The 13,423-nt window shown below is 40.1% G+C and overlaps 1 protein-coding gene across 1 annotated transcript; it reads left to right on the top strand.

Annotated features, from left to right (window-relative positions):
- Positions 1-548: 548 nt before the first annotated feature.
- Positions 549-3,464, top strand: ier5l (immediate early response 5-like). The gene has a single exon (XM_038734267.1). The coding sequence runs from the start codon at positions 918-920 to the stop codon at positions 1,809-1,811; it is 894 nt and encodes a 297-aa protein (XP_038590195.1). The 5' UTR covers positions 549-917; the 3' UTR covers positions 1,812-3,464.
- The last annotated feature ends 9,959 nt before the right edge of the window (positions 3,465-13,423 follow it).

Raw genomic sequence — 13,423 nt, 5'->3', positions numbered from 1 at the left:
TAATGTGCCATAAATGTTCTCAGCAGTGAAACCTACAATAGAGGATGACTTCAGTCCACCACCTGATACTGACCATGTCTTTAATGAATAAAGTTTGTGTTGGTATATTGGGTATATTTTTCTTATTGCTAACCAATCCATTAAAAAGACCATATTGTAATGTTTTGCATGTTACGATTTAAATAACACATTGTAACACATTATATCCAAATTAAATTTGAATATTTATTATGTGTTTAAAAGGACTATTAATTGTATGCAAATCTGCCAGATTGTCATAATTTGCAATGTACGGATGATTTGGTTGTTATAAATGATCTTATTTACTAATTTGTTTGTGTCTTGTCATGTCTATACCGTCTGGGGAACACAATTACTGTATGCTATGCTTAGTAAAAAGGTTAAAACAAAGATTTTATTGGGAAAACCAAAGTGTAAATAAATATTGAATACTTTATTGGTTCGGTTTCTGAAAGAATCTCGACTGCAACATCATGAGTACCCGGAAAACGAACTGGTTTTTCGGAAGTCCCAGCTATGGGGCAGCTGAAACGAGGACATTCCTGTTAGACAGCCTGGGTGGAATTTGAATAGTACAGAGGAACCGCCTGACGCTGATTGGTCGGGAACTACATATTTCCAGAGCGGCAGTCTGTCACTCAAAAGATCCCAGGCAGCTAATTGGCTCCGCCTGTAGAGGGTGGGCCCTCTGTCTTGACTATATATATATATTTTGGTTTCAGGCTATCTGCAAATGAATGCTGGCACGCAGAGGGAGGCGGATCATTGTGCCCAATGTTTCTCCACAGAGCTGACTTGAACCTTTCTCCTCGAACAAAACGGTTCCCACTGAGATAGCTGAGAGTCGGTTCTCGTCTCCCAGAGAGGAGCTGGAGGTTGGCTGGGGGAACATAATAATGATCAACACAATGGAATGCGCAGTAGACGCGCAAAGTCTGATCTCCATTTCCTTAAAGAAGATCCACAACTCCAGGACGCAGAGAGGGGGCATCAAGCTGCACAAAAACCTGCTGGTCTCCTATGTTCTGAGGAACGCCAGGCAGGTCTACATCAAGGAGAAATACGCGGAGATCTATAGGATGCAGCAGTACGAGGAGGTGATGACGGTCTGCAACGAGATCCAGGAGCTCAACCCGCTGGATCTGGACTCAGAGGACGCCGACGATGAGGGGCACGCGCAGGATGCTTGCTGCGGCGAAGAGGGGAGTCTTTGCGGCTCTGCGTGCCACCGAGACGCGGCGCAGTCAGCGGCGCACGCCCGGACAGCGAGCGCTCTCCACGGCTGCTCTCCCCTCGAGGACGACAGCAAGGAACCGGAACCCTCCTACTACCGAAGCTGCTGCATGGAGGCTTCCCCCGTGCCTCCCCGTGACCAGTTTCTTGCAAACAGCAGCGCGCACTGCAACAAAACCACAGTGCTGGATTTGGACACGCATGTGGTGACCACGGTGGAGAACGGCTACCTCCACCAGGACTGCTGTTGTGACGCGCCCCAGTGCAGCCAGGGCGCGCAGTCCCCGGCCAAGAAACGGAAGGTTGAGTTCGGTTGTTGTATATCCGACGTTGAAGAAATATCGGATTTTACAGCGGCTCGCAAAAGGGCGAAACGCGAGGACTGTTCCTTCTCCGGCCTGGACTACACGGACACGTCCAACATCTCCAACCTGATCTCCATCTTCGGCTCGGGGTTTTCAGGGCTGCTGAGCAGACAGGCGGACTTGGAACAGATCTGTAGCAAGCAGGTCCTGGCCAGTCTGGGAGCATGGACCCGGGCGATTGTGGCTTTTTGAATAGAACACTTTATTGTAGGGGGGACCGGGGTCAGTTGTAACATGTTTTTCCAAGTGTTACTAAACAAAATCCAGTTGAGAACTATTTTCTACTGCCGGTTTAATTGGGCACTCAGGAGAATGGTCCTGTTAGCAAAGAAACGTTTCCATACTGTTCTCCTAGAAGGTTTACATCTACAACAACTTCATGTTGAAAAAGATGTAATTTGTGGAACCTTAAAGGACCCTTCAGCAAATGTTATGTGGAGACATTTCTCAAATGACCACACAAAAATTAGTAAACGTTCCATGACAGAACATTTTCTGAAATCTTCTGGGAATGTTTATAGGACAGGTAAATCAAACCAAAACGTTCTCTGAAGGTTACAGAAAATAAATGGGAACCTTAGGGGAACGTTACCCATTCACTGGGAAAACTCAGTTTCCGCAGTTCCACATCCTGTCTATGTGTTCTTTGTGGTACTATCATAACTTCATTTTTGAACATTACAAATTCTGAACATTAGCTAAATCAGTATTAGCATGTGTTACAAGTGACCCCACAGTGTCAGCCATAGTAAGATGCCATGTGCTAAAATTACAACTCTGACATTAGCCAACCTCGGTACAGAGTCAAAATATACAGCAGATAAAAGTATCAAGAATTATACCTCAAAGCACAGCTTTGTCTTAAAAATCAATAACATATGTGAGTGCGGTTCATTGGTGTGCACTGGGTGACATCACTCACATGTGTTTCTGATTGGAGGCGTTACAATGGAACCCGGTCTCCCCTACAAGGTCTAAATCAACTTTATTTTTGTAGGAAAAAGAAAAGTTATTTAAAAATTGGAGCATTTTAATGACAGTAGTTTTGGCTGGGAGAGGAAAGAGTTTGTGCCATATGTATGATGTACAGGCTCCTGTTTTCAGAATAGGAGATACATGTCTACAGAATACTACACTTTTGTGACTGATGAAATGGATTGACTTCCTTTGCCTTAAATCCAATGCACACACTGCTAGCTATTGTTATAAATTGAAAGTTACTGAATGTCTCTCCTGTCCCGGGCTGAAGAGCCTTTTGGGAAAAACAGCATCTCCTGTTTGAAATGGACCTTGCACATTCTGAGCAGTTTGTTGTCATGTGAAACACCACATTCAAGACTCCCTCCTAGACACTTTTGAGGTACATGGACTGAACCAGCTCATATCACTTAATGGTGTGCCAACACTTAAATTCTGTAACACTTTTTGGGCTATTACTGTGGTCATCACCTCACCTCCACTCCCGGTGTGTGATAGTAAACAGTCCGGGTTATTTTGGCAGTTTGAGATCCTCTCCTAATCATGGTTGTTGCTCAAAGCCTTCACAGCAATTCATAATTCCAAAATGCCGTGGTTTTGTGAGTTTTACTTGTTTTGAAAAAGAATGATCTTAGTCCTTTTGTTTTAAAAAGGCAAACTCACTCATTTAGCCATAACCTGAGAATCCACACATTAGCTTTATGAGCACTATGTGTACCAAAATAAAGAGAGTATTCAGCCATTCTCTACACATTTTGTTGTTATTCTTGTATTTTTGTGCTTACTAAATTGTATATCACCGGGTAAAACTGTTCCAGAAAATATTTGTTAAAAATGTATAATCTTAATAAAAAATGAAAATCTTAACTGTTGTGTTTGACTGCAGTTATGAAGCCGTTGTGATTAAAGAATGACCGTTGTCACACATTCTACCATTATGAAAAACACACTTTGTAATACAGCTAAGTAAGACAACCTTTATAAAGGCTTTATAAGTTGTAAGTAATGGCTTTAATACCATTTATGAATGCTTTATAGATCAGTTATAGGCCATTGTTAAAAACATCTGTTTTCACAAGGTGAACATTTTCTTTGTCTGGTGTGTCGCCGAACTAATTAAACAAATGTTTTTGTTACTTTTGGACAAAGCCAGGCCAGCTGTTTCCCCCGTTTTCAGTCTTTGAGCTAAACCAACCGTCTGCCGGCTGTAACCTTATATTTAACGGACAGACGTTAAGTGTTGATATTTTCATCTAACGCTCTGGCAGAAAGCAAATAACAGGATTTCCTATAATGCCAACTGTTCCTTTAACAAGTTGTTAATTAATGGATTGTGGTCCAGATTCTGCACAAGCCTTTTCCACAAACCTGGAAACCTAGAAGTCTTAATGAGTTGTAACTGATTTACAAATCATTGCTAAATTAATTAATAAAGCCATTAGTACAAACTTATAAACCAAAATAATATATTGCATATATATAATACTGTCCCATACAATACTTCAAAAATTAATTATACATAAAACAATTTTCTGGGCTTTCATCTGCATGAAATGAAAGTGGAGTTTGCATATAATATTTGTTCCATTCATTACGATATACATTATTACATACTTGGGTAACAAGATGACAACTGAGTTATTTCCATGAGCAAACTCTACCGTGAGAGGCACTTGAAAGCTAGTAAGTGGACATTCAGTTAATTATTAATCTTTTTTTGGTCAAAATGCTCCCACAAACTACTGCCTCTTAAAATCACCAGCTCAACTGCCTCCTGTGTGACACAAGCTGAGCCTCATAACTTCATGAACTGCAGGGCTGTTGTATTGGATTGCCTTATATTGTACTGGGGGTTTTGTTTTTCTGTTCAGTGTATATAGTAGGTACTGCAAAAATACTGCATTTTGGTTGCAAATAATAAATCATCAATACTCAGTAATCTAACATAGGCAAGATGTGTCTCTGTGCTAAATGATTAACATAACATCATAAAAAGGCCCCTTCTTCATTTTTGCCACCTGCCCCCGTTAGCTTACTCTTTGCATCTCAGCCTGGAATTTCCTCCCCCTAGCAAAACTCTGAGTCCTGTTATCTCTGCTCTGTGCCACTTGGTGGTGATCTTTAAAATCAATGAATGAAGATATCAGTAGGGTTGTGTATGCAGAGCAGAGCCACCTCAGCCTGACCCTCCCTCAAACTTTCCACTCACCAGCCCCCACCCCTCTTGATACCATCCTCCTCCTCCTCCTCCTCCTCCTCTGCTCTTTCATGCTCCTCCTCTTCCCGGCTGGCTCGTTTTTCTGCCTCTTGAGTGAGGCATCGCTCTGCCTCAACACTTCACATACACTGCTGCTCGTTTGCTCCTCCAGCTCCGCAGGCTTTTTCCAGCTGCCACTACCCATAACAACGGGCAGCGGGTAGTTTGTAATTGAAGTGGCAATATGAACAATGCATTGTGTAAGCATGAAGAAATGGGATTTAGGAAGATTCAACATCTAATTACTGCATTAATGTACAACATATTTGCTTGGAAATAAAAATTCCAACAGAACAAAAACATGAAATGGTATCAGAAACAAACCATGGCTCAGCCCTCTTGCTACTGACAAATGGTGTCGACAATGGGTTTGTTTCAAGGTGTATAAACAGCTCCTCCATCTGGATTGGGAAAGACTGACACCCATGGACACACAACCAAAATCTTTGATTTATTTTGATGATTTTTTTCTTGACTTTATGTCCCATATCTGTCTTTGCATTCAGTTTTTTCCCCCCTCAGTGTTCTGATTGGGTTTGGTTTGATTCTGTTATTAGAATCTGAAGGAGCTTTATTGCCAAGTAGTGTTTCACACATATGAGGAATTTGCTTTGGTGATAAGGTGCTACACGTAGACAAACTTACAGTTGACATAAATAAATGTAGAAATATATAAATATGGAATAAAATATGGAATAACGTATAGAAAGAACAATGTAGCAGATATTTACATGTGCATTACCCCGGTTCGTGTTGAGCAGACGTATTGCAACGGACGAGAATATTTTGTACATAAATTTATATATTGACAAAATATAAAAATATAGAACAACAACGATTAACAATTAACAACAAATATGTACAATGTGCCAGGTTTGTGCATGATATGAAATTAAATAATATTTACACATTCAGAGACATTTGCTTTATTGCATTAAAGTATTGTATATCTTATACAGGTTGTGTAAAATAAATAAGTGTAAATAAAGTATCCAAATTGAGTAGTGTATGGAACATGACTATGTGAAGACATAATATAAATAAAATTATACATTTGAAGCATGATTTAGGATAAAAACACTGAAAGTCAACTGTGTTTTTATTTATTTCGCTTATTACCTGATCCACACTACAGGACAACACCAGGTGGCAGAGGTGCCGTGAGGGGGTGGTGACTAGTGTTGGTGTGTGGGGATGCTGGGAGGAGGGGTAGACAACAGAGGGAGGGGGTGAAGGGGCTTGGCAGGGGGGAGGGAGGCAAGTGCTTTGTCAGGAGAGGGGGTTGATGTGTTGGGGGTTTTAAACAGAGGGGGGTTAGGCCACATGTGACAGCAGGAGGGGGGGTGGGGTGGTGGCCTGCTGGGAATAGGTGTACTGGGAGGGGGAGGCAGACTGTGGCAGCAGAGATCGTACAGGTCAGCCAGGTTGCACTGAGGTCTGTGGGGGGAGGGCAGGGGAAGCGGAGGTCAGAAGGATCTGATGCAGACCAGGTCTAGTCTAATGCGGGCACATCTGAAAACTCTCCCTTTTTAAACGCTGTTGGTTGTCCATGTAAACCAGGCTGGTGTTTTTCAAAAGTTTTCTCCAGATTGGATCCGTTAGAACTCTGACGTCACACTGCTGTGAACAGAGTGAAATGATCTTCTGATGGTCAAGCTTTCATAGATGTGGTGAATCAACCCTTTAACGTGGCTGTTGCTTTCAGAATTCAGCTCAAACCCCCTCCTTGTGGTTTACAAAGCACTTGCTGGTCTGGCTCCGCAGTATGTCTCAGACATGCTGTCAGTTTACAACCCCGGCAGATCTCTCCGGTCGCACGGTAGCAACTCCTCCATATTTCTGGAGCACCTTTAAAGTGCAGTGAGATGGTATTCAGCATTTATGCACCTAAGACATAGAACAGTGTGCCTGCTGATCTTAGACATGCTCCGGCACTGGGTTCTTTTAAAACCCAACCAAAGACCTTGCTTTTCACTCTAGCTTTTTCTTAAATGAACACAATGCATTTTCTTGTTTGGACTTGGACGTGTATGTATATGTATTTTTATTTATGTGTATGTATGCATAGGTGTCTGTGTTTATGTACACATGTGCCCTGAACTGCTTTTGTTTGATATGGTGCTGTAGAAATAAACCTGAATTTAATTTAATCAAAAAAGTGAAGGTGTTTGGTCATAAACCAAAAACTATTGAACAAATTGAAGTTTTGACCTGAAGATGGCACTAGATGAAAAGTCAGCGGATCATCAAGTTTTTAAGATTCATCCTCTGGGGACCCTGAATATCTGTACAAAAGTTCATGGCAATCCATCCATTAGTTATTGAGATAATTCAGTCTGGACCAAAGTTGTGACTGACGGAACAACACCGCTGTCCCAAGAACCCCACGTCTAGAAAATTCAACAGCAACATGTCGTTGTAAAAACAATGTCTCGGTCACTCTGGATAACCCACAGACTGTGAACACTTTTCTCTGGAACTAGTGAAATCTGTTCACTGGAAGGAGCCCATTTGAAGCCTGGCTACAGTGTGGCTCGATACTGAACTGTACCGTTAGAGGTTAGAAATGTTATATTCTAATAAAACACCTCTGTAATCTGGTTGCAACAGAATAAAACAGTCACTGGTTAGCCTTAGTTTATTTATGACCATGAGTCACCATGATGGTGCCAGTAGCAACCGGGGGGCTTGATGAAGTCTGAGTTTTAATTAATTCATTGTTGTTGTCATATCTTAAACAGTAGCTCAACACCAGGCTGAAAAGCAGTGTGCTTTGCTGATTACCTAAGACCACAGCCAGCATCACTGTTGGGGGTGGAGTGGTCAGAAGTGTGCTTTGTTGCACCTGTAATCACACCCAGCAGTGATGTCACCGGGTCCTGGAGTATACCTGTACGTCACTGCAGCAAGGTGAGAAGTCAAACCACTGGAGGTCAGCAAAAACAACATTTTCAGCGGGTGTTAAGGTTCTCTTTGATTGTGTTTTTATGTTGTGCAGCACTTGGTAATGTGCACTCTGTAGATAAAGTGTAATTATCATAGGAAAACAGGATTTACCTGGGACAAATGTACCTACAGCTTTCAGACTGACTCAGGGCTTAAAAAATAAAGTGAAAGAAATTTGTGAAATAAAGTGTCGAGAAAAACTCTTAGCAAACACAAAGGAGCTGCTGATGACTTGCATATTAAATGAAAATACAGCAACTGTCCTATTTAATGAATGAACAACAGGCCACAGCCACATAATTATATTTTAATAATAATAATAATTATATTACATTTTTAAGATGACATAGATTCAGCTACGCCCCAAAAGGGTTGCACTCTTATTTGCATACTGAAGAAAACACAGACCACACCCACATTTACATATGGGCCACTCCCCATTTTTTAGGTAGGTAGGTACATTTATTGATTATAATATAACAGGTTATATAGTGAAATTGAGTTTTGTAACTCCATTCTGCTACATAGATAAACACTTTCACAGATAAAAACAAAAAATCCTTCAGGCAGAAATCCATTTTGAAGACAAACCACACCCCCATTATAACATTCAACGAACCGGGACCCGCCCCAACTTGAATATTAAATAGCCCCTTGGACCATATTGCATATTGATATCTAGGTTATGCCCTTATTTGCATATGGGGACAAACTAATGGTTATTTTCATGTCATCATCAAAACAAATTGGGTCACAGTCTAACTTACATGTTTAGAGCTTTAAGAAAATGAGCCATGCTTTCAGAAAACATAAAATAGGCCACACCCATGAGGAAATTCTCCAGGAAGAAAATAAATTAAAGTTGCTTTGTATGTAAATTTTAAAATGATAACTATCTTATAAAAACTCAGATAAAGATAGTACATCCTGAATATTACCCAATCTATTTGCCAATGAGTCCATTTGGGGTCACTGTACCTTTGATTCTCTTGCAGTAACGCGTTGAACTTATTGGCTACGGGACTCCACGGTGATCAATTATTGTAAAATTTTTTTTAATGTAAACCTTTTGTGTATTTCCCGTGTCTAGCTCTTTGGGCAATAACCAGTGACTCTGTTGGTAGACAGTCGGTTATTCATTACAGGGTGGGTGGTTCCTGTCCACATGTTGAAGTGCCTTTGAGCAAGGCACTGAACCCCAATTTGCGCCTGATGAAATGTGTATGGGAAAAAATGTTAAGTGGCTTTGGACAAATGTGGACTGTAAACACTGGGATAAATGCAGACTGGATGTTCGTGTGGAGCATGTGCTGCGGCTCTCCAATAGAAGAATATAAGAATAAAAGATACTCTGCAAGTAAAAGTCCTGCATTTTAAATCACACTTAAGTACAATACATGTTTAAATTTACTTAGTTACTTTCAACCAGTGCTCTCCATCTTACGCCTGCAGCTGCATCCCATTTCAGAAACTGCCTCCTTGGAAGTCCACATTTCAAGCCCAGACATGTGAGAACGGGTCGACGCAGCTGTCTCATTCCAAACATTCCTCCAAACGAGGCCAACAAATTCAGCCTTTTGTTCTTCGGATTTGTACCCCCAAATCCATCATACACACTCAGTTGTGAATCTTGAATTCAGGCAGCCCTTATGGACTCATAAAGTCGGCCATTTCTTTGTTTCTTGCTAAGACCTGAAGGGTAAATCCCAGTTGTAGACCAGTTCTGTGATACTACAAAATTACTAGTTGTGAACTTTCGCTTCAGTTCAATGCAATACTTCTAAATTGACAATATAACTTAAACTTCTCCATCACAATGTGCAAACAGTAGTACGGTTGGGAGTGCATGCCACAGAAAAACAGTTAGCATACTAACTGGTTTACAAATCCACCAGTGTGCTTGTTAGAACACGCACATTGATTTTTTGGGATGTTGACTGCTGGTTTGAGCAACATATTCAGTGGAGTTTCTGCCTGGCATCCAGTGGACCAGTTCATATGACATATTTAACACTGACTGATCACAAAGTAAATACCACCTGAATGTCAGACTTTGTAAGTTGAAGAGGACTGCTTGAATGCACCAGTGCTTTTTTTCCTCTGAAAGTCAAGGAGCAAGAGCTCATGATACTATGTTGATTCATCTGTAGAGCCCCTCATCTGGGGAGGTTTCCCTCGTCTAAACGACACACCTTCACAGGCATCGTCATACAGCAAGCCTTTAGCCTTTGCTGTGCTTTATTCCACCACTCTGCAACGTAGACCAACATCGTGTATGTAAGGGGAATTCCACCTCAGTCTTTATGAGGACTCAGTAAGTACAGAAAAGGACTGTTGCATGTTGTTTTGGAATTAATTTGCCATGAATCGGAGTTCCCCTACTCCTGGTAACCACATCTGTTTAAAAAAATAAAAATAAATCACCCTTCACATGGAGGAGTAGTTAAAGTATCCTGACTCATGCAATATTCAACACTTTCTCCACTCATCTCAAAATCCATCTGCCTCACGTCTGGGTTCATCTCTGGGTCACAAGCAAGTATTTTTTCCAATAAAATAACAGGTCTCATAAAAGAGCCACTCAAACAGAATCATTCTTACATCTTACTTTGAATTTTTTCTTGCGTATGAACAGCACTCATTAGTGTTCCAGATCCGTCGCATGAGTCTTACAGTACAACTGTCATTTGACCTGAAATCTTATAGCCATATTAAAAAATAACTTAAACTAATGCATAATGTATATTCTGTTCAGCATACTGTATTAACTTCAGCATCAGGGCTGTCAATTTACTCAGAGCTCTTTTAGATTTTGGGATTTTCAGTGACATATTTCAACACTATTTATCCATTTCAGTAGTTTCTGGGAAAATTCAGCTGCCTCAGCAAGCAGGTTTCTGTTCAGTGTCATCCTGTTATAACACCTGACAATGTAACACTACCTACTGCAGGCTATAATATTCTCTCATCTCCATGACTGTCACATGACCACCTCTCAGTCATGGGCTGCTTTCCTGTAGAAAGACATTTTTTAGCATTTAACTTCATATGAAATCATTCCAACTTTACACAGCACACATCACAGTGCGGCTCTGATGAAATGTTGTGACAGCTGTACTATAATATCATTAGATCCCAAATGAAATCGCATTTTTTGCGGCCTAAATGTGCAAATGTTAATGTGTAATATGGGTATCATGCATGGGCCTGGCAAATTAGCTCACCAGTGCTAAAGAGCAGGCCCCGAGACACGTTTCACCAAAAAGTATGAAATTTTTGTGGCAGATGTATCATATACAGACGAACAAAAACACATCTTGGAGTGAAGCCAAATACCAAACAGGAAGTACCTTTTGCAATCAAAATTAATTAATTACCAAGTTATCAAGGTTTAATTTTTCATCCAGTGTCATCAAATGGATACAATCGTACCTTTTAGATAATAAAATAAATAAATAATGTGTTCACATAGACCATAAAACTTTCCGAATGACTGATAATGACTTAGGTCTACCTCAAGGTTCAACCTTGGGTCCTCTGTTGTTCTGTCTGTATATTAATGACCTACCTGAAGTTTGTCTTTTTGCAGTACCTTGTCAGATGTACGCTGATGATACGGTCATATATATATATATATATATAACAAAACAAGAAGCAAGCTGCTAAGGAACTATCAGCTTCTATGGTCAATATCTCTAATTGGCTAACAAACTCTTGTTTACATCTTAATACCAGCAAAACTGTATGCATGTTCTTTTCAAAATCTGCAAATAAAGATCCAGACCCAGAGGTTACTATAGCAGGAAGAACAGTCAGTTGTGCATGGGTTTAAGTATAATATTAGACACACAACTGACATTTAAATCACAAGTTAAAAAAGTATTAAACAGGATTAAATTTAATTTGGTAAATTTTAGACACATTAGGAGTAATTTAACTACAGAGGCCTCAAAGTTCTACATCAATGCCATGATATTGTCACATATGAACTACTGTATAACCAGCTGGACGCAGACAGGAAGGACTGCATTACAGTCAGTAGAAACAGTTTATAAGCAGACTTTGAAAACAATGGATAATAAGTCAAATTCATATCATCATTTCTTGTTTTTTTAAACTGGGAAAATATGGTCAAATTTGCTGATATCTTGCTTGTGTATAAAATGTTCCATGGTTTAGCCCCCCCCCCCCCCTCCACTCAATGAATTGGTTACACAACATCTTAACTCATCTACCAGAGCTACATCCAGAGGTGACTGTAAAATACCATATAGGAAAAGTTCCTTCGGAGAGTCAGCCTTTTCCTGCAGAGCAGCATGTACCTGGAATACGATACCTACAGAATTAAGAAACATTTCTTCTCTTACCACCTTTTCAAAAGCTATAAAACAGTGGTTACTGGACAATCAAATATGTAATCATAATGTGCAGTAATGCTTTTGTAATTGTTTTTATATATTCCTGTAATCACATGTCGATGTATTCTAAGTGTCATATTATTTGTGCTTGTCTAATTTTGTCTGTGCTTATGTAATTTGTGTTTTAATGTTTTATCCATGCTTCTGTGTTGTCTGCTTATGACTTTTTGTGTTTTTTTTTTTATGTTGTCTGTACGACATGTTTTAATGTTTTATAACATCAACATGCCATTTGGGCACTGTCCCTTTTAAATAAAAATAAAATAAATAAAAATAAACAAAGGCACTGACGATGAAAAGTTGTACTTTTGAGTTTGCGCTGAGGGTCATGTCCGTGGTGTAGCGTTGAAAGTCAATGATTCACCATGAAACAGGAAATTATTGTAACTTCAGTGTACATGCTCAAATCTGTACCACATTTTACATGATTGACAACAGTCTCGCACTAAAGACCTCCATCTATCAATATTCACTCAAAGTCATAGCAACCTACCGGCAACAGGATAGTTTTACGTTGTGATGAACAGGTTGGCCACATCCACTTCAAAATTGTCTAAGAAAAACCTGAACACATTGATGATACTACGTTGTGAAGCTAGCGAGTTTTCTAGCACAAGTTCCTTTAACAGTATTCACTCATAGTGAAAGTGCCACCTACTGGCAACAGGCAGTAAGCTCTGTGTGACAATCATCACGTGATTTACATAACATTTTCAGTGTGTTTCACACTTGACGTAATGGGACTTAAGATGTAATTACAGAATGTTCTTTAGCGCCACATAGGGGACAAAGGAAATTACGCTTAACTTACGTAACATTGTGAGGCATCCAAAACGCATGAAAATTTAGAGCTGCGCTTCCTGACCTCCAGCAAGTGACGCAGCTGCGGCACGCTCCGGCCTTATATTTTGTAGTATTTTACACCAGATAACGTTAGCAACAGGTGGGCACTAGCTGGCGAGCTAACATCAGCCTTTCTGATGTTGACTGTGTTCACCCAACATCATCGGATTCTCATTTGGCCTGAGGGGCTTCAGCATAAAACTTTATTGGTGTTTTTTATCCTTACGTGGCGATTATGTTGGAGTCTGTGTTGTGCTATAGCTAAAGCTATAGCTAAACATTCCAACTGAAACACATGCAGAATTCAACACTCATTTAACACTGGAGTCAAATCAGGGGTAATAAAAATACTAGGTTGAGAA

The sequence above is a fragment of the Micropterus salmoides genome, unplaced genomic scaffold, assembly GCF_014851395.1.
Source record: "Micropterus salmoides isolate LMB-PRFRI ecotype aquatic unplaced genomic scaffold, ASM1485139v1 Ms_hic_scaffold_20, whole genome shotgun sequence".
Lineage (NCBI taxonomy): Eukaryota > Metazoa > Chordata > Actinopteri > Centrarchiformes > Centrarchidae > Micropterus > Micropterus salmoides.
This window is presented reverse-complemented; position numbering and strand designations above follow the sequence as displayed.

What these genes read in the sequence shown, in the direction of transcription:
- ier5l (XM_038734267.1), top strand. Translation starts at nt 918, where the DNA reads ATGATCAACACAATGGAATGCGCAGTAGACGCGCAAAGTCTGATCTCC.